The sequence below is a fragment of the Carcharodon carcharias genome, chromosome 4, assembly GCF_017639515.1.
Source record: "Carcharodon carcharias isolate sCarCar2 chromosome 4, sCarCar2.pri, whole genome shotgun sequence".
Classification (NCBI taxonomy): Eukaryota; Metazoa; Chordata; class Chondrichthyes; order Lamniformes; family Lamnidae; genus Carcharodon; species Carcharodon carcharias.
Window position 1 is genome coordinate 44109649 of NC_054470.1, and position 20858 is coordinate 44130506.

The following is a 20858-nucleotide window of genomic DNA, read 5'->3' on the forward strand; positions in this document are numbered from 1 at the left end:
CCATGGTATGTCCCTCAACAAATTGACAGATTACTGCTCCAGCTTGGTTTCTTTCTCATTATGCACACTGTGATGGAAGTATGTTGCAGCAGCAGTGGCATGTTTTATAGTTAAGATGCTGCAAGTGGAAATGTTCCTCACAGAACCCCAGAGGGATTCAATGGCCTAGATTATTAACCATTCATCCTGCATGTCAGGACTTTTATGGAGCAGAAACTATGTTGCTATTTTGATACAGCACCTCACCAATTCAACGTGATTCTCTCCTCATTAAAAGTCTACTGGCACTCACCCCTTTCAACAAAAACAACTGGAATACAAGGAAAATGATCAATCCCTGATATGCACACATTCATGCCTTTACAATTTTATAACACACAGCAAAATTACTCTTAAGAAGTGCAGCCTGCCTTAGTGCAGAACTTGTTTGCAATGGAATAATTAATAATGTGATTCTACCTACAATCTCACAGGCTAAGCTAAATATGATATATCCTAATTATGTTATAGGCTGAGAAGTGCACAATAAACCTATGTGGGTTACCTCCCCATAGTGGCAGCCTTCCATCTCATGAGACAATGGTTTGCGCTGTAATGGTCAATTCTGTGTTAAGCGTTGCCTGGAGCCCCACTCTGGCATGGCAGTCTCTGCCACATTTGCAGCAGCGCAAGACAGTGGCTGAGAAGGTGCATGGTTCGCTGGTCTCAATTTTCTCTGGTCTGTCTTCTTGGCCAGCTGAACTTTTCGTTTTTGTTCGCCTCTTCCAATGCCCTTCCAAATAATCAGCCTTCAGAGGTCATGGCCATCAGCGACCCCCTCCTAATTGGCAATGTCCACCATCTTCATATTTTGCTTGAACATGATTGAGCCAGCACAGACCTCGTTTGCTTAGCAATGTGTGGTATGCTGATGGAATTAGCATGCTCCAGGGCCTCGAGTTGGTGACCTTGCCCTGCCAAGAGATGCTGAGGATATGTTGGAGACAGTGAAGGTGGAAACCGGTTCAGCCTTTTCTCCTGCCTAGCACATATTGTCCAGGTCTCAGAACTGTAGAGGAGTGTGCTGAGGGCACAGGCTTGGCAGACTCACAGTTTGGTGTTCTCAGTCAGGCTACTGTTATTCCACACTTTTGGATTTGGCAGCTGCAGTTTTTGCAATGCATGTGTTGATGTCAGTATCGAGTGAGAGATTGTTGGTGATTGTGGAGACGAGATATGTGAAGCTATCCACAACCTCCAGCGTCACTTTGTCGACTGCCTCCCCGGGGCTGATTAGGGAAACGTACCTGTAGGTTCTGTGTTCAATCCCAGTCTATACCAAGGTAAGTGACTTAAGCCATGGCCCAACTGGGCACTATAATTTGTCTCAGTGCCTCTGGGCTAAAGAGTGAAAAAAAGAATGAGTCAGGATTCTTGTTCCTGAGTTCAGCCAGTAAGCGTTGCTGGAAAGTGCAAGTGTGTAGATATTGGGTGAGGGCAGGATGATGTTCAGCTGTGTTGATCTTCAAGTGGAAAAGCCTGATCCTTACTTTGTCATTGAGATATGACATACAATTATGTAAATTTACAGCACAGACACAGACCATCCGGTTGGTATTAATGCTCCACATGACTATCTTCTCACTCTACTTCATCTAACCCTATCAGCACATTCTTCTATTTCTTTTCCCCCTCATGCACTTATATATCTTCTCCTTAAAGGCACCTCAATTACTCCATGTGGTTGCAAGTTCCATATTCTCACTACTCTCTGGGTAAATAAGTTTCTCCTGAATCCTTATTGGATTTATTTGTGGCTATCTTTGTATTTGTGGCTTCTACTTTTGGACAATCATCTTCTGTGTATCTACCCTAACAAACATCTTCATAATTGCAAAGACCTCTATTAGGTCACCTCTCAGCCTTCTCCTTTCTAGAACCCCAGTCTGTACAATCTTTCCTGGTCATTATTATCACTCTGATATCAACCAGAATTGTTCAGAGTGTACTAATATCAGAGAACCTGTGGAAATCTATCCCAGGGGACAGAGAAGGGGGAGAAAACTGAAAATAAACAGGAAAAGGAAACAGTTCAAAAATAGAAGAGTGGCTCCATCAGCTCCATGATATATGTTATTAAAAATAACAGATACATTAGATGAGTTTTCCAGTTAAGATTTAATTTCAAGGTTCATGAAACAGTCACCTGAACTAACGAATTAGGAGCAGTAGGCTACTTGGCCCCTCAAGTCTGCTCTGCCATTCAATGGTATCATGGTTGATCTGAATGTAACATCCACTCCACATACCTGCCTACCCCCAATAACATTTCGCCCCCTTATTCATCAAGAATCTATCTAGCTTTGCCTTAAAAATATTCAAAGGCCCTGCTTCCACTGCCTTTTGAGGAAGAGAGTTCCAAAGGCTCACAACTCAAAAAATTTCTCATTTGTCTTAAATGAGTGACCTCTTATTTTTAAACTGTGACCCCCAGTTCTAGATCCTCCCACAAAAGGAAACCATCCTCTCCACATCCACTCTTTCAAGTTCCCACAGAATTTTAAAGATTTCAATCAAGTCATCTCTTACTCTTCTAAACTTCAGTAGATATAAACTTAACCTGTCCAACCTTTCCTCATAAGACAACCCGCACATTCCCAGTATTAATCTAGTAAACCTCCTCTGAACTTCTAACACATTTACATCCTTCCCTAAATAAGGAGACCAATACTGTACACAGTACTCCAGATGTGGTCTCACCAGTGCCTTGTATAACTGCAGCATAATCTCCCTACTTATGTAATCAATCCCCTCACAATGAACAATAGCTGTCACAAAACTATAATAATTTTCATAATATTATTGTGGTTTATTGTAAAGTAGTTGTATGGGTGAGTGTAGATGGTTCTCTCTGTGATTTACTTAGAGTCAGATAGGCTGCAAGCTTGAAATAATCTAAAGTACTTGGGGTAAAAGGCATTTGAATGACAATTTGAATGGCAATGAGTAAACATGCATGAAGGCTTGGCATGTACAGTTTGAAGGAAATTTGTGTTTTTAGATAAGTGAAGGAGTTGTTTGGGTTTCAAAGGGATGGTACAATGTTTATGACTAATAAGACAAATAGGCCAAGGGTATTATGTTTATTTTTCCCAAAAGGTACTGACCATATTGACAACATGAAAGATTTTTATATTATGGGAAAAGTAAAGTTCCAAAGACATATAGAACAATGGAATTTACGGTTTAAAGAGAGAGAAACATACGTAAAGAAGGAAGGAAGGTAATATTCATGGGCCATGTAAGAGGACCATGTAAAACAGCCTTGGGGATGTCTCCAGCCACCTTTGAAGAGGTCTGCTGTGTCCAGTAACCAAAGGTGGAGGAGAGCTTTTGGAATTCCACTGTCGAGTGGGTGCTGTGGTAAACCTGCTGTCTTGATATTTACATTTAAGATCTATTTTAGGTTGTTGCCTTAAAGGCGGTATGTAGTTGGGAGTCAGGATAATTAGGAATTTTAGGATTTGTTATAGTAACTGTAATCTTATGTATGTGCTTAAAATCTTTTCTTTTGTTAATAAATGTTTTAATTTTGTTTTGAAATCTCTAAAGGTGTAATGGGCTCATTACTCTGAATTCAGTGCACAAATCTTCTCGTAATAAATACAAATTGCAATACCGCTGTGATTGCATGTTCAAGTTTCCCTTGTGGATTTGGTCCACCTGGCACACATCACCTGCCACATTGTAACATAACATTCTATTGGCTTTCATAATTAATTGCTGTCCCTGCATACTAGCCTTTTGTGATTCATGCACTAGGGCACCCAGACCTCAGTCTCAGAGCTCTGTAACCTCTCAATGTCTACATAATATGATTTTTAAAAATTCTTCCTGCCAAAATTAACAATTTCACACTTGCCCACATTATTCTCCATTTGCCAGATCTTTGCTCACTCACTTAACCCATCTACGTCACTTTGTAGCCTCCTTATGTCCTCTTCACAACTTACATTCCTACATATAAGGAGCAGGATTAGGCCATTCAGCCCCTTGAGCCTGCTCCGCCATTTAATAAGATCATGGCCGATCTCATAGTAACCTGAAATCTGCATCCCATCTACTGCCGATAACCTATCAGCCCCTTGTTTACCAAGAATCTATCCACCTCTGCCTTAAAAATATTCAAAGACTCTGTTGTGACCACCTTATCAGGAGGAGTTCTAAAGACTCATGACCCTCAGTGAAAATATTTTGCCTAATCTCTGTTTTAAATAGGCGGCCCCTTAATTTTAAACAGTGACCCCTAGTTCTAGATTCTTCCACAAGTGGAAAAGTCCTCTCCACATCCACTCTATCAAGAACCCTCAGGATCTTATATGTTTCAATCAAGTCGTCTCTTACTCTTCTAAACTTCAGCGGATCAAGCCTAGTCTATGCAACCTTTCCTCATAAGACAACCCTCCGATTCCAGGTATTAGTCTGGTAGCCCCTCTCTGAACTGCTTCCAACGCATTTACATTCTTTGTGTCGTCAGCAAATTATCCACCAGTTCTCCTTTAACCACAATACATGTGATTCCTTCAAAGAACTCCAATAAATTGGTTAAACATGATTTTCCTCTCACAAAGTATGATTGTGGCCTTGCATTCGTTGGCACCTATTTAGTTCGAATGGCAGTCCGCCCATTTACTCACTCCAAGTTGGGCCCGGAGCTAGCTTTAGTAATGTAAGCAAAAAAAGCTGATGCATCATGATGCTATCCTATGATCTGTTTCACATTTTATGAAGTGCTCTATAAAATAAAACAGCAGATTGCATGAAAGCTGATCACTGTCCTCATAACACTTCTGGCCTTCTCACATCATCCAATGTACATCAACATCCTAAGCTACACAGCAATCTATACGCTTCGTCACAACGGCAAAAAGAAACAAATGGTTGCAACTGTAAGAAAAATATACAATAAAACTTTACTATCTAATTTACATGGCCGCAAAGATATCAAATCTTAGATGTTCAATTCAGCATTAATCAGTTGAGCTTTCTTTTCATTGTCAAGCACATTATCTGAACCCTTTGATGATTGCTGGCCTGTAAATCACTCACCTCCTGGGATCTGCCCATCAATGGTTATTTGAGATGCAGTGTCATGAGCAAAAGCAACAATTTAGAATCAAAGTATTTTCTAATAATATACTCCCAACGAAGGACAAGTAAAACAAATTACTTACAAAATGCCATGCTTTGATATTCCTCACTTTTAAAAGAAGTATAAGCTAGATTCAGGTTAAACAAAGTGCTATATCCCAAATGCCAGTATACGTTTACCTGCTTGGAATTTCCCAAGGTACTGCTTTACTAGCTGGGATTGGTTGTTTAAAATGTTAGGGATTATAATCTGATCTTTAACAGCATGTCGAACTTTTAATTGGAAATATTTAAGGCAAGAAGTCTATGTTTCGCATTAAGGATCTCAAACTGAAGAAATAAAACGAAGCCACTAATCTTGCCTATTAAATAGTCTTCTAAGGTACTGTATTTTTTAATACATGAATTTAAAAAATAGTGAATTGTATATCTTTACTTCCTATTTTAAGTCATCACCACGTTATGGCAACATGGTATTGAATGCATAAACAAGTTGGTTTTACTCTGCCACAGAAGTTAGATGGAGGTAATGTTTTCACACCTGCTTGTAAGTTAGTCTGTTTGCCTGAAAACAATATATCTTGAAAACTAATGGTCGGATTGTAGGCCGAAGCATTATTAAAGGTGTTTATTGAAGGATAACGTTTGGCAAGGACACCAAGATAACAGCCTATCTGCTTTCTTTCCAACAGTGCCATGCATCTTTTACATCTAATCAAGACCTTAGTTTGTCATTTCAACTGAAGGGTGACATCGTCAATAACGTAGTGCTCCCTCAGTGCTACGCATGTCAGTCTAGGTAAGAGGGGCAGATTACCTGCCACCTACCTCTCCAACCTCGAAGTGGGCCAGCACCTCACTGACATGAAATCTGACTGGCCCGCAGCGATAATACATGGGAGCGGTCTTAATTAGTGCAGAGTGGGACAACCGTCCCTCCGGGAGAGGAAGACCTGCCCCAGAGTGCTGCCAGCCAATCTGATTGGCTGGCAGCTCTGTAGTCCAAGCAGTGGTGCCAGGAGACTGTAGTGGCTGGGACTACAACTAGAACCCACAAAGAAGTGGAGATGTCACCTGGACTTCAAGTAAATCCGGGGATTTTGGGTGGGCATGGCTGGGAGACTCCAGCAAGTGGTGGAGGATCAGGTTAGAGAGGCTGCTGCGGGGTGTGGGGGGACAAAGGGAGAATACCATCATGGGTTGTCCTCGATGGGCACAGTCTCCCCAAAGAAGGTACCCGCCTTTCTGTCCCAAAGCAGCCTGCGCTATGAAAGCTGCCAGGTTGCCCACCTAGCTTCCACCTTCTCCCACAGACAGGAAAATTGCGATGATGGTGGATTGAGGCCCTGAGGTGGCAGTTAATGGTCCACCTAAAGGCATCAATAGGCCTAAGGAGGAGGTTGGGGGGGGGGGGGGGGGGTGGTGGCTGCATTGCCTGCCCCTTGTAATATGGGGGAGAGATCGCGGGTTGGGAGGGAAGGAGGCAGGCTAGTCACTCACTTTATTTTACACCCCACCCCTCATCCCCTTGCCTTCAAATACACCAGCTGGAGGCTGTAAAATTCATCCCCATTATTTCAAATCTATAAAGTCGAGGACAGTGTATTACAGATAATTATTGTTGAACACAAGTTAGATGTTGTGAATATTTAAGCCTCTCCAAAGCATAATTTGATATATAAAGAAGATGAAAGGGATCAGGCATGATTTACAAAAGTAGGCCACCTCTGTCTTTTTGCCTGATGTCTATAGCCAAGGCAATGCTGCATTCAGTGACCAGGAAATACCCAGAAGCAACTATGTCCTCCAATTTCCCCTCCAGCCTCTGTACAGTCTCTCCCTAATCAATAACAGGGAGCTCCATGGTAGGAAACTGGGACTGCTGTCAAATAGTACAGGACCAGGCACGAAATCTAAATAAAAAGGGACCATCAGTCTTGAATCAATGTAGAAAGACTAAACCCACATCTCTCTTCCTGTTTCAATGTGAGACAGCAATGTGTGCCAAGCAGGAAGCTTCTGAGGAGTCTAACATCAGACTGATGTGAAATATACATTCAGAAAACTCCTATGGACTCCGCTCATAGTACAGCAAGTTATAAATAATGTAGGAGAATTTTTTTTTATACTTGGAACTGGCTTGAAGTTAGATTTTGCAGAAGTTTAAAATGGAATTTTTATTGCTTCTCTTGGCCTCATGCTTTCTTTGATGAACGAGCTGGCACATGGGTTATCCCCACCACAGTGACAAGATGGAAGGAGTGCTGTAGTAGCAGTTCACAAGAGGTCACATCGGAGGCTATGCGTGACAGCTGACTAATTTTATTCATTCAGATTGGCCTTAATTAGAAAATGAAGGTCTAATTAAGGAACGCATTTGCTAAAACCTTTTTCTTTAAAAAGACTCTCAGTGCAGTCTTGAGAAAACAATTTCTGAGAGGATATTTTAGTAAGAATCTGGATAGATTTCTCTATGTAATGCTTATGCCCATAGTACTAATCTATGTCTTGTGTTAACGAGTAGCAATGCACAATCCAGGATATTATATCCTCCAGTCAGCCAGAGGTTTAGCAAGTGCTTCTTGGTATGAATTTATATTTTCAGATGATCTGCTGCTATAGTTCATTTATTACAGTAATTATTTTACTCTCCCCCCACGATTAAGGTTTGCTTTTGGCCATTGATAGGCATGTGTAAGTGAGCAAATCAGACATCAGAAATAAAATACTGCGGAGGCTGGAAGTCTGAAAGGAAGGCAGAAAATTCTGGAAATGCTCAGCAGGACTGGCAGCATCAGTAAAGAGAGGACCAGAGTTAATGGGTAGAATTTAACACAGTTGATGGAGACCTTAGCCCCTAGCTGAAGGGTGCCCTGTGTCACCTCAGCTGGGGAAGGCCCGCGGTATTGAGTGCTCATCAGGCACTTAACTGGTCAGCGGCAGGCCTTCTCCAGTTCCCCAGGGAGCACAAATCCCACACCACCTCCCCCAATCCGACAGCTTTGGCCAGTCAGAGACTGGCAGCTCCCCAATGCTGTCAGTGACACCGGGAGCAAAGGCAGTTGCCAGCAATGCACCCAACAGAGGCCTAGGATCGCCTAGGGACCCAGGTCATAAACTGAGTGGGTATGAGATGGGGATGCTAACTACACGGCGGGGGGGTGGCTGTCTGTGTGTGGAATGCAGCAGGGAACCTCTCAGTGGACCCCCACTCTTTCACAATGTCAGGTCCCTTGATCAGGCACCAAGTGCCTTTGAATAGGAGCCCCCTCCGCTGGCCCCCTGGGAGCTGACAGGGTTTGCTTTTTGAGCTTCCTACATGGCCAATCCCCTGCCTGCCATTAGTTGAACACCAGTGGTGGTAGGATGAGGCCCTTAAGTGGGCAATTAGTGTCCAGGGGGAAGGCCGTCCATGCATGGAGTCGAAAAGTTGGCGGAATACCCACCCCGCACCCTCCTGCCCAATTAAGTGCCTCCCCACCTCCAAACCTGCAGCTGGTGGTAAGGGGGGATAGAGGGGTGGAATGTTTAAGTAAGTACAGGGACAGGGTGAGGGTGAGTGGGAAGTAGAAAAGGGAAGGTCTGTGATAGGGTGGAAGGCAGCAGAGATTAAATGACAAAAGTGATGACAGCACAAAAAAGGGAACAGTAAGGGAAAAAATAGGCCCAGAGGAGGTGTAAATGGAAATAGCAGAATCAACACCAGCAGTAGTCACAAAATGGGGGCAGAGGTCATGATAACTGGTTAAGGAACCACCATCATCCCTTCTGTTATTTAACATCTCTCGCCTTCCATCCTATCACAGGCCTTCCCTTTTGTTCTTTCCCTGAGCTCCTACCCCATTTCTGTATTTGCTTAAAATTTTACGTCTCTAATTTTTTTCTAGTTCTGACAAACGGTCATCAAACTGAAACTTTAACTTGCTCTTTCTCTCCCCACAGATGTTGCTGAATATTTACAGCATTCTCAGTTTTGAGTCAGATGTCAAGTCTATTGTGTCTCCATGGCCATCACTGATGGCATTTCTTGTTCAATGTACCTAGAGCAGCTCATAAACTCATCCTGTGAATGAATGACTGAAGTACAGGGGGCTACTAGACTGATGCCCATTTTATTAATGGAAGCAAGAAATAAAGATAGCAGCTTGGGACACTGTTGCCTGCTGCAGCTGAATTACAGTTCTGAATTATAGCACATGCAGTTGAGGAAGATTTCCCATTACTGAATGCCCAAATGTCAAAGTAAAACAAATTGAATATAGTTATCGCGGCTAGTGATGTTGGTCCTGAAGGGGTGGGGAGAATGTCACTCCAATGATACCAGGTGAATGGGACGTTACTGCAGATAATGATAACAGATAAAGGCAGTGGCAACACTGGGCAAGGGTGGGGTGAGGTGAAGAAGCAACATCACCCTGGGCAATGACATTGGGGAAGCAGGGATGGTGCTGCAGACAGTGATTTCAGGCAAGTGTAAGAGGAAATATTCTGCAGACGACTGACGCCAGATGGTGGAGGGGGAGCTTCACGACGCAACAGAATGCACACCAAGTGAAAGTGTAATAAGCACAAAGGTCTCATAAAATGGAGCCTGCTGATTGTTGGATGACTGAAAGCCTTGTGGAGACTGTTCTGGCCACCAAAAGACTAATGCTTGCTGTATGAAGTGATGGTTAATGATTTGTTTAAACAGGAGTACAAAGGGAGAGTTTCAAATGATGACACTCTTGGGTAGAAAGTTCCACAGTGTTTAAATTAGAGAGTTAGAAATTCGGCCATGAATGACATAGAATCCCAACTGTGTTCCTTGGAAAAAAATGACAAACTTAATACATTTCTGATTCTGTTCCTGAAAACGTCTGTGCTTTAATAAATTGTTTGAGGGGGATTTTTATCAAAAGTAAACTTCTCATTACCAGAACTAGGTCACACTTACCGGTTGAGGTTGTTCTGCAATACAGCAATTGAAACACAACCAGAATTCACTCATGATTTACAGTCCAACGCCAAAATGTCCCTTCAAGCGGCACAGAATCCAGATTCTATATCCCAGGGTGAGAATGTCCACCTATCTGTCCTTCGCCGGGCGGATTAGCGTGTGCAATACTGAGAGAGCGAAGTTCTTCCCGAATCGGCAAGAAGCTAAAGTCGCAATGGTCTGGCTGTGATGACAGGTATTGGAAACTTCACAAAGGATTGGGGCGGCCTTTTTCACCTCACCTCCAGGGCTCAGAATGACGACCTGCAAGAAATTAAAATAAAAGAGTAAGGATGAACAAAAGAACTGTTGAGTATTACCAGCATGGATAATCATTAGCTGTCAGTACAGCTGCCCGTTACACCATTTACAGACACACGGTGTGGCAAAAAAGGCAGATACAAATCTATCCTGGGCATTTGCCAGTTTTTCTAAATTGGGTTCTCTTTTGAATCTCAAGCGCAATCACCTAATCTCCTTTGATGCTTCGCACGTAGCCTGCTCCTGGTTTCAAAACATCAAAGCAGAAGGAAAAGACAAGTTGATGTAACTAAGAAAACGGTTAAACTCTGGCACTAAACATTCTTTTACCACAACCTTGAGACCCTTTCTTCTCACTTAATTGCGTCAGGAAATATTCCAGGTATGAAGCTTCCTTGTAATGATTGACACCAGCCTCTTTTAAAGCTTGCGAACCATGGAGGCTGTGGGGCTGAATATCACCGCTGTGTGGGTCTCCCCGCAAGTGTGTGTTAAAAGGAGGAGGGCTGTGACTGCACTGCAGCTTGCAAAGAGAGACGCACACGGCAGGTGGGCGGGGAATAGCAAGCATTGTGCAACCCTACATACCACAAAGAGAAATTAGCTCAAGAGCTCAAAGAAAATCAAGAGGTTGCTGAGAGAGAAATCTCATTTTGAATTTGGAGCAGCAGTGTTTTGCTCTAATTCTCTGTTTAAAGGCTGCTGCAGTGGTTACATTTGAAGCAACCGTTCTCATTAACCCACACGCTTGGATGACCAGCTTCATTACAACAGGCTCATTACAGTATGATTCCTCCCCCATAAAACTGTTTCCTTTTTCAATAAGGCGTCTAAAAAAAGGACTGTGTAACACAGATGACAAGATTCTGTAATTTTAAATGATTTTAATTCAATTTTCAACATAAGAAATATTAAAAATATGAAATTGTTTTAGAAACATTTTGAATTATGACACTTTTTCAGGGGAGTTAATTTTCAACTGGAGAAAAGGGGCAATGGCTTTGCAAGCCACAGCTGTTGACTGCCGTGCTGTTTAATAGCGGAAATATACTTATCAGAGACAAGCAGATGATCCCTAGAATCATGGTTAACCACACAAGTAAAAAAGATTGTTGTTCTAAGATGCATTCTATTGTATATCCTTTCCAATTTCTAATCCAGACTATGACATTGTAGCATTATAATATAATTATAGGAACTCAGGTTACAAAAGGACATATTTCCACGTTTAAATCTTATTCTATAGTGTTTTGGAATTACTGAACCCAGTTGACTTATTCTGTTTCTTCCGTTGATTAATGACAAATTACAGAATTTTTTGACACACCTTTTGCGTGTTATTTTTTGCCCATGATGGAGAGGGTAAGCAGGGATCTTGCACCCAGCCTCTTTATCTGCCATTGGAGATGGCGTAAGAGGCAATAGTGACTGGCTTTCCAATTGGTACATGAGCAAAGCTGTGGTTGGGGTGACACGGAGAGGGTAAGATTGGCTGTTAAGTCATTCTGAAGCCAGGTAGTGAAGAAGGAAACCAGACACCCATTTTTTAAATTAATACTAGATTTATTCACAGAATGAAACATTACATATGTCTGCCTCCTTCCTAACCAACATCCAGTGTCCCAGAAGTCTCTCTTTATATATGCTCAATGTACCTAACCAATCAATGCCTTTGTATCCTTAACCTTGATAATACAATTAACATTCCATTAACATTGTGAACTTGTGTGGGGCAAATCTGAGCTGTGAATGAACTTGTCACATAAACACTTCAACTTTATTTTAAAAACTCAAAGTGCTCAACATATACAATGCCACGCAAACCTATGCCAGACTTAATATAAGTAATTCATGTGTGAACTTTGCAAATATTATACTTCTAGTCTTTTAAGTACAGTTACGAGACTAAAAGAGAGATGGTAATTTTTTGGAGATATGGTACAAGGTTTGATCTTGAGAGAAAACCTGTTCTTGCCCTAGAATTGTAAATAACAAAACACTTTTTTTTGGTTACTTCAGAAGGTTTGAGAGATTTCAAATTTATGATGACACAGATATGAAGTGCCAGACACAAAGATATCTTATAGTTAATGGCAGTGTCACTACTGACTGTCATGATCCCCAGAAAAAAGAAACTACTCAGTTTTGTCCAAATAATAATTCCCTTTAAAATATATATGTCATGTGCCATCACGATTATTCCACATATATCATAATGGCACTGCAGATTGCACAAAATGGAGCAGATAAATTGAGCATGCTGAAAAGAAGCTGTCAAATCAAATTAAGAGAATCAATTTGTGATGCAACATCTTGATCTCCTGAACTCTGCTTCTATATTTTAATCAGTGCTTGAAATCAAAGGTTAGTCCTTTAAACTGGTCTTTCTCAGATTAAGTGCTGAAACGGGATTATCCATGAAGATATCATTCCCAAGAAGTCTAGATGCAATAGGCCCGAAAGACCAAGGGCAGTGATCCCAGGATTGCACAGGGATGGCATCCGCCAGGACCCTCCAACACTCCCTATTCAGGGTCAATGGGAGATTTCAATTAATTAATGCCAGGCCTCCGAGAGACAGGAGATGAAGAAACACCAGCCTGGGAATAACTGTTCCAAAAATGCCCCTCGAAAAAGAAAGAAAAGCTTACATTTATATAGCAACTTTCACAACCACCAGTCGTCCCAAAGTATTTTACACCCAGTGAAGTACTTTCGAAGTATAGTTACTGTCATACTGTAGGTAACGCAGCTGCCAATTTGTACACACCAACCCTCCAGCAATGTGATATTAACTAAATATTTGTTTTTATGATGTTGATTTGGAGATAAATATTGGCCAGGATACCAGTGATAACTTGTCTGCTCTTCGAAATAGCACCATGACATCTTTTACGTTCATCTACAAGGGTAGAGGGGGCCTCAGTTTAAAGTTTCATCCAAAAGACTGCACCTCTGACAGTGCAGCACTCCCTCAGTACTATCCTGGAATTTTGTGCTAAAGCCCTTATGACTCACAGCAACACAGTTGACAATGCACAAATGACTTTGTAATGGGATGGAGGTTCTGCTCCTTCCAAAGATCCACAGATAGTGGCACATGCAGGCCTGTTTTTGTCCCTTCCGCCAGAGCTGTGCCAGGACTGTGCCCAGATTTCTCTCCAATCCAGAGTTTCAAAGTTCAATTTAACTATACATGGTGATTACAACAGAGAAATGATTTGCTCAGTTCAAACAATCTGTGTTGCTGATTCTTCTCCATATGTGCAGCAATTTTAATCCCATGTTCCGTCCAACTGCCTTTCCTTCTAGGATAGGCCTGTAGTAAGATGAAAATCTGCAAAAACATACTGCTCACTTCCCACCCAAAGTCTGCCTGAAGCAAATTTTGAGCCATCCATGCCCCATTGCTTCAAACTCACCACCCCTTAACCATATGCTTCCGCACCACCCCCCTGCTCCCCCCAAATCAGAGATCAGCCTGTCAGAATTTAGCCTGAATCAGCCTGTCAGAAGCTGACAGCTTGCCGTAATGAACCCACAAAAACGTATTGGGCCTCCTGCCAGTGACATTGGGTGGTAATATAGTCATCCCACCCATGAGGTCCATTCGATATCCATGCAAGAGAAAAATCAGCACCTACTGTCCCCTTACCTACTTCTCCCCTTCACCTTGAGAAATGAATGAAAAGTAAACTGAAGCTCCTTAGTTAGAAATAGATTAAAGTGAAGGGTAATTAACAGGTTGAAGCCCAGGTCATTCTAAGCTGTTTTACTTATCTTCATTAAAGTAAGGGCATGACAATATAGTGCAGCCTGTGTACCTAATTTATAAGGCAAGGAGGCCAGCTGATGTGGCATTGTCATGGAGGCCAGTGTCATGATCTGTAGTCTTGGTGTAAAGTTACCAGGCTCACTAAAATACCAAAAATACATAAATGCTCCATGGAAGAAGTTGGCTGCATTGATGCTTATTCCACTCTCCTCCAGTGCCAGGAGCTCTTAAACCAAATTTCAGGAAATACATTGATTAGTTTCACAAATTCCCTTAAATAGAGAAAATATATTTTACAGTTTATTGGAATGGACTGGAAGGTTTTATTGTATAAGAGTCCCATAACTAACTTGATTCCCTTAAATGGGTTTCACTGCCTGGATGGAAAACAAAATAGGATAGCAAAATATAAAAGGAGGCAGACATTTCAAAGCCAAGCTTGGACATTATTATGCACAAGTGTCAAAAGTAGTTGGAATTCACAAAAGTAGAATTATAATGTATCAAGTGCAAACACGTTATTTAGCTTTAAGAGGCTTTCTTCACGGCTTTCACTGCAATACAGAAGTCCCTGATGTCATGTTTATCCTGTCTCCAGTTGCTCCACAGAGTGATTAAGGACATTTCCGTTTTATCCTAGTTCCAACTTAGCCAATTTCCAACATACTGGTGATTTCAGGTCTCCTCTAAACCAGCTCTAGCTACATCAGGAAAAGCCCAAAGTCCGTTGGAAACCAGTTGGAAGCAGAAATTTAAAATGCTGAAGTTTTCCAAAGTAAATCAACGAGAACATCCTGAAAATCAAAGCTGACTGTACAAAACAATCAAGTGTAATATATTCCAATGCCTGCAAAAGTTTAACCCCAGACTATATATCCTCATAAATCCTAGATTTTGCCTGAAGACAAAGGTTCCCCATCCCTCCTTTTCTACATGGAAAATTGCCTCAAAACTTTTCTCGCTTGTCTCAGCCATGACTCAGTTGGAAGCATTCTGGCCTCTGGGTGACAACGTATCAGGGTTAATTCCCACCCCAGGACCTAAACACAAAATCAAGGTTGACTCTCCATTGAAGTATTGAGGGAGTACTGCACTGTTGGAGGTGCTGTCTTTCAGATATAAAAGATCCCATGGCACTATTTCAAAGAAGAGCAGGGGAGATAGCCCCAATGTCCTGGCCACATTTATTCTTCAATCGCATCACAAAAAGCACATTACCTGCTCATCATCACATTGCTGTTTGTGGTGGAAAAATTGGCTACACCACAAGAGTGACCATACTTCAAAAGTACTTTATTGGCTATAAGTCGCTTTGTGACGCCTGGGTGGTTGTGAAAAGCACTTTTTAAATGCAAGTCTTTCTTTTCTTTATTTTCACCTAAACCTCCAATATTGAGTCCAAGGAACTCACGGAATCCATCATTTCTACTTTGCAGACCATCCTGGATCATTAACTGCTTGGGATGAGGGCATTGACCTTTGAGGAAAGATTGAGTAGACTAGGTCTATATTTCCCTGGAATTTAGAAGAATGAGAAGTGATCTAATTGAAACATGTAAAATTCTTAAGGGGCTTGATGGGTAGAAGCTGAGAAAATGTTTCTCCTGGCTGGGGAATCTAGCACATGGGGTCACAGTGTCAGAATAAGGGGCGGTCATTTACTAAGCTATGCTACTGTTGACCTCCTCCTCGCTCCTGCCTTCTGACCAAACCTAGCACCCACTCATCCTGCCCCATCCACTTTCTGTTTTTTCCTCCTATCTCATCCTTCATATTCTATCCAAGCTCATTCTTTCCATGAGGCCAACAACTTGCTCACAAGAACCCTTCCCCACTCAACTGACCAGTCAATTGCCTTTCTTGGCCTCAACATCTGCCAACAACATTAAAGCTCCTCTCCAAATACTTCTGCATTTCTGACCTATGTTTCCTCTAAGGTCCTGAGATATATATAGTCACATGTCAGCTCCACGTAAATCCCTTCCAAATTCCTTTCATATGGCTCCCTTCAGCCTCACACCATCAAGAGCATCCTGGTATAATGACACCCTCAGACACAGCTATTTATTCATCTTCGTCATCAACAAGTCCATGGCATTTGGAATTTTTCAGCCACACATCCTTTTTCAAGCACCTCTCCTCTGTTGTCCAGTTGTGTAGGACTGCCCTTGTATGGACCCCTAACTTTAACCTGTCCTAACAAAGCCAGCAATGGCTTCTTTGTCCATTTCTACCCTGAAAATATATCCATGACCACTTCCCACTTCCTCGTTTACATGGCACTCCTTATCCATAGAAAGGGTTCAGCTTTTGATCACCTCCATGTTGATAGATTGTCTGTCTGAAATTAAGCTGCAAACAATTCAAAGCTTCGTCCAACTCAATATCTGGGTGAGTCAACCCATCACTTTTTGTATGTCCCAAAATCCTATTCCTTTGTCATCAATTCCAATCCTCTCCCTGGCCAGCTGCTGAGATTGCGTCGAAAACCTTGACATTCTGCTGGATCCATAACTGAGTTTAAAACCTCATATTCTACTCATCAACAAGAATATGTATTTATGCCTCCATCCTATCTCAACCCCAACATGTTGCTATCACTTCCATACTTCTTTCTATAGGGGTCAAAGCCACCATCTGATTTGGACACTTAAGGGAATTCCCAAACTGCTGGCAGTCCAGGAGACATTCCTGCTTCTGCTGACCACAGGCAGGGTCCCTTTGAGGTCCCAGAACATGGAAGTTCCCAACTGATAATCAGTTTAGTACAATGTTGGGACTTGGCGTGTCTAGGTCCTACTTTAGAATCTGAAAATTGCTGCCAAAGATATTGTGGGGGTAGATTAAAATGGCTACAGATTTTGGGCCTGAATTTTTATGCCCTTTCTAACTGAACCATCAACAGTAAAGTAGGAGCTCATGGCCTTTATAGCAATCATGTTAAAATACAGCTGCAATGAACTAATAGTGAGTATCCTCTATGTCTGCCTCTTAGCCATGTTGCACAGTCCTACCTCTGTTACAGGATGAAAGGGTTTACTGTCAAAATCAAGGAAACTTTCCTTCGAACTCACCACAATTCAGAGTTTACATTAAAAGGAGCTCAGAATTAAATCCAAATGCAGCCCACACCCCGAATATGGTAACTAGACACCAAACGTCAGTTCTGTGCAGGGTAGAAGCAGTGTGTGGCTCGCAGGGGTTCATGTAATACTGTAATTACACACAGTTAATCACAGGTTTTTCCCCCTATCATATGCATTGTTTCCAAAGAACGTAGTTGCCTGAAGGGGTGAAAATGAATAGGCCGCCTGCCGTACCTTAGCAAAGCGTTTGGTTACATTTACTGCAAAATTCAAAGTGTGTTTAATGACGGTCAGAAACTTACCAAAGGATTAGCTCAGACTCTGTGGTGTCCCTGTGGTTGCTATATATTCTGTCAACTGATATGCCTTCCTACTCTATGTCTGCTGCATAGCTAACCTTCATTTTGAAAGAAGTGAGGATTGGCAGAAAAATGATCAAATCATGTTTTACACTAGTGCCTGGAATTACCCCACAGAATGTTAATCTGGGCACAGTATTGAAAAGGAACAATAGCCCTGTTCACAATTGTTCAAGGAGGAGAGATCAGGTCATAAATGAAGTGCACTGCACTGTGGTCACAAATAGAGGTTTGCATGTTGAGATGAATACATCGCCCATGCTGCACCAAGAGTTTACAAGATAGGTATCCAGTGTTAAACTCCAGAATGGTAAAAAGGCCAGCTTTACTATGGAAAATTAGCTATTCCCAAGATCAATATAAGCAAAATACTGGAAATCTGAAACAAAAACAGAAAATGCTGGAAAAACGTAGCATTCAGAACTCCAAAGAAAGAGTCCAGTTGGACTCAAAACGTTAACTCTGTTTCTCTCTCCACAAATACTGCCAGACCTGCTGAGTTTTTTTCCCAGTATTTCGTGTTTTTATACCCAAGATCAAATTTGTTTTTGGAGATGTCCAAGTAAAATAGTCGATAAATTTTGGCTGGAGATCTGGCATGATTAACCCATCCCCATTCCTTCCGATGCAGGCAACATGCAAGCTTTGTGCTACCTGCTCATGTTCACAATTGCAGCATGCAGTCAGTGCTTAATGTGCTGTTGAGCATCTTCATGCCCAAGTACGGGGTGCAAAATCGTGAGAGACTAGCATCTGTTAAAGCTAGCCTGCACTGGCTGAAGCAGGTGCTGGAAGTCATTCTAGCAGTGAGTTTCTCCTGAAAAAGTGACAAGAATGGTGTAATATGGTAGAGAATGACTCTAAGGTTCTCCAACAGCAGCACTGGAGGCTTTAGTGCAGGAGATGGATGGGACAATTGAGGGCATTTATTCACAGAGGATCAACAGGCCATCCAGACAAACACTGCGAAGACAGTGGAAGGCAGCAGCCACCATGGCCACTGGGAACCTGGATGCGGTGCTGCAAGAAGTTCAATGACCTCATACAAGTGGTCAGGGTGAGTGGATAAATATCCATACAACCAACCTACTAGCCTCATACACTTTTCAATGCACCACCCCACTTCACTTACCAGCAATCTCAATCAACCATGACTCAGGTCACGTTCATAACCTCACCACACCCTCACACACTTAGCACTGCTGCAAGTCTCACAAGCATAGCTCTCAGCTTGCACACATTACCAATCATTCAGCCATGACAGGCACATCACCCAAGCACATTGCACCACATTCACTGATGCCCTCCCTCTTGTAGGACAAGGTGGTGTACAACTGTAGGCAGTAGCACCTAACCGGTTGCATGTCGTCATTGATGGATTAGACGGTAGAATCATTGGAGCAGCCATGACAAAGTCCATGACTGAGGCTGAAACCACAGAAGGTGACAATATTCTTGTACCTAATTCTTCTTCTCACATCCCAAATTCTTACAATATACAGCTGGAGATAGCGTTAGCATGTACCTCTTACTTTCCAACCTCCTTATCACTGCTCTCTTACATTTGTGCCTTTCTCCTTTCAGATACTCCTGAACCACTACAGCTCTTGGATAAGAAATTGAAGAGAAGGAAATGACTGATGATGAAAAGAGTCACTTAACCTCGCAGCCACCAGCTCAGGTAATGACACTGTGCATACTTTATAGGGGATGGCTTAGATGTGGGATCTGCACATATGTGAGCCACCTGACATGAGTGGGCTGTAGCCAGCACAGGAGGAAAAGATAGCACAGGTGCCAGCTTGCTGGAGGTCAAGGTTGTACACAAGTTCTGTGGTGAACTCAGATGAAGATTTTGATGGAGTGGTGTACAGAAAAGTGCTGATGGGGTATGCACACAGAAATGCTTAGAGTATTGCAGGCCTGCCAGAAAGACTTACTTTGTCAAGCATGGAGGAGTTTGACAGCAATTTTGCACACAGCTTTATGCAGAATTTGGAACCCATCCTTTTCAGTGTGGAATTTGTGGCGAACTTCATTAGTACAATTGTGGACTCAGCCATGATGCAGCATTAGATGTCTTAGCTTCTACTGCAACACAAGTAGAAGCCTCCCAACATCTGAACGCTGCAGTGAAAACACAGACTGAAGTCATGCAAGCTCAGCTTTCTGCAACAAATACTCAGATTGCTTCCATCATAGTTCTGAATACCAGTGTTCAAAGGGGTTTGCGGTGACTCGCAGCATTCCAGTAATCTGTCCTTCAACAGATTGCTTAAATTGCTGAGGTTTGGAGCCAAGGAATGTGGCAGTGGCTCCACAGGAGCATGAAGCTGCCGCCCTCTCTCAGGATGGCACCACTGACCTTCCACTATGGCCACTCCACCAGTGTTCTTGATGCTGCTCGTCAGTCAGTCAGCCCAAACTGCTGCTTCCTATTCAGAGTTGGTGCAATCCAAAGCTGGCTCTGCTAGAGCCAGCGCCTTGTGTGATGGCACCTGCAGCCTTCCACTGGTCATGCTGCAGCTGCTGGGGTAGCACTGTATAGCAGCACTCAGACACGAAAAGGCTTACTGAAACAGGCATGAAGGAAATGCACAATCTTGATTAGTTGAGTTTTGTATGGCATATTGGATGGTTTGATTGAAAATGTCAGTTTGGAATATTTATTTTGCAGTGTCTTTTGTTGTAACATTGTGGCCAAGTGGATAGATACTGTGATGGTTAGTGACAAAGGGAAGGTAAGGAGTGGGACTGCTGATGAATAGAAAATTGGGGTTGTATTGCAGTCAGATGAACTGATCACGAATAGCCAAGTGAGAAGGGGCTGTGTTGATTTCTTCCTCTCTTTCTCCTCCTCCTCAGTTGCTAGCCGTACGCCGGTGGCAAGATTCTCACTAAGGAGGAGTTGTGCAAGATGCAGCAGACCACGATGAATCATAAGGTATGTACTGGACAGCATGACAGAGCTGCTCCTGAGGAGTCCAGGCAGTGGACGCTTTGCTTAAGCACACCAAAGGTCAGCTCAATGTCATATTGTGTAGCAGCAGAGCTCGCGTTATATGCTTATTGCCCACTTGTGCGTGGGTTGCGCACTGTAGTCGTGTGCTTGCTGGTCAATGGAGCCCTTTTCACCCAGTAACCACCCTCTGGTTTCTCACTGTGGCTTAAATGTTGATACTATAGTGGACAGGTGCAAAATAAAGGCATCATGTCTGCTGCCAGGATATTGGGCATTGACCTGCATCATGCTCCGAATAAGGTCACGA

General features: G+C 42.5%; 1 protein-coding gene across 8 annotated transcripts in view; it reads right to left on the bottom strand.

Moving 5' to 3' along the window:
- Positions 1–20858, bottom strand: part of cdc42se2 (CDC42 small effector 2) — a 216559-nt gene that overhangs the window by 57880 nt on the left and 137821 nt on the right. For 4 of the 8 annotated variants that reach the window (XM_041186688.1, XM_041186681.1, XM_041186683.1 and 1 more), the window contains exon 3: positions 10067–10372. In XM_041186688.1, coding sequence (XP_041042622.1) covers positions 10067–10120 — 54 coding nt within the window. In that variant the 5' untranslated portion in view covers positions 10121–10372. Of the gene's footprint in view, positions 1–10066; positions 10373–10577; positions 10872–20858 lie in introns of those variants that run through there. The other 4 variants (XM_041186685.1, XM_041186687.1, XM_041186682.1 and 1 more) reach the window with 4 other exon arrangements.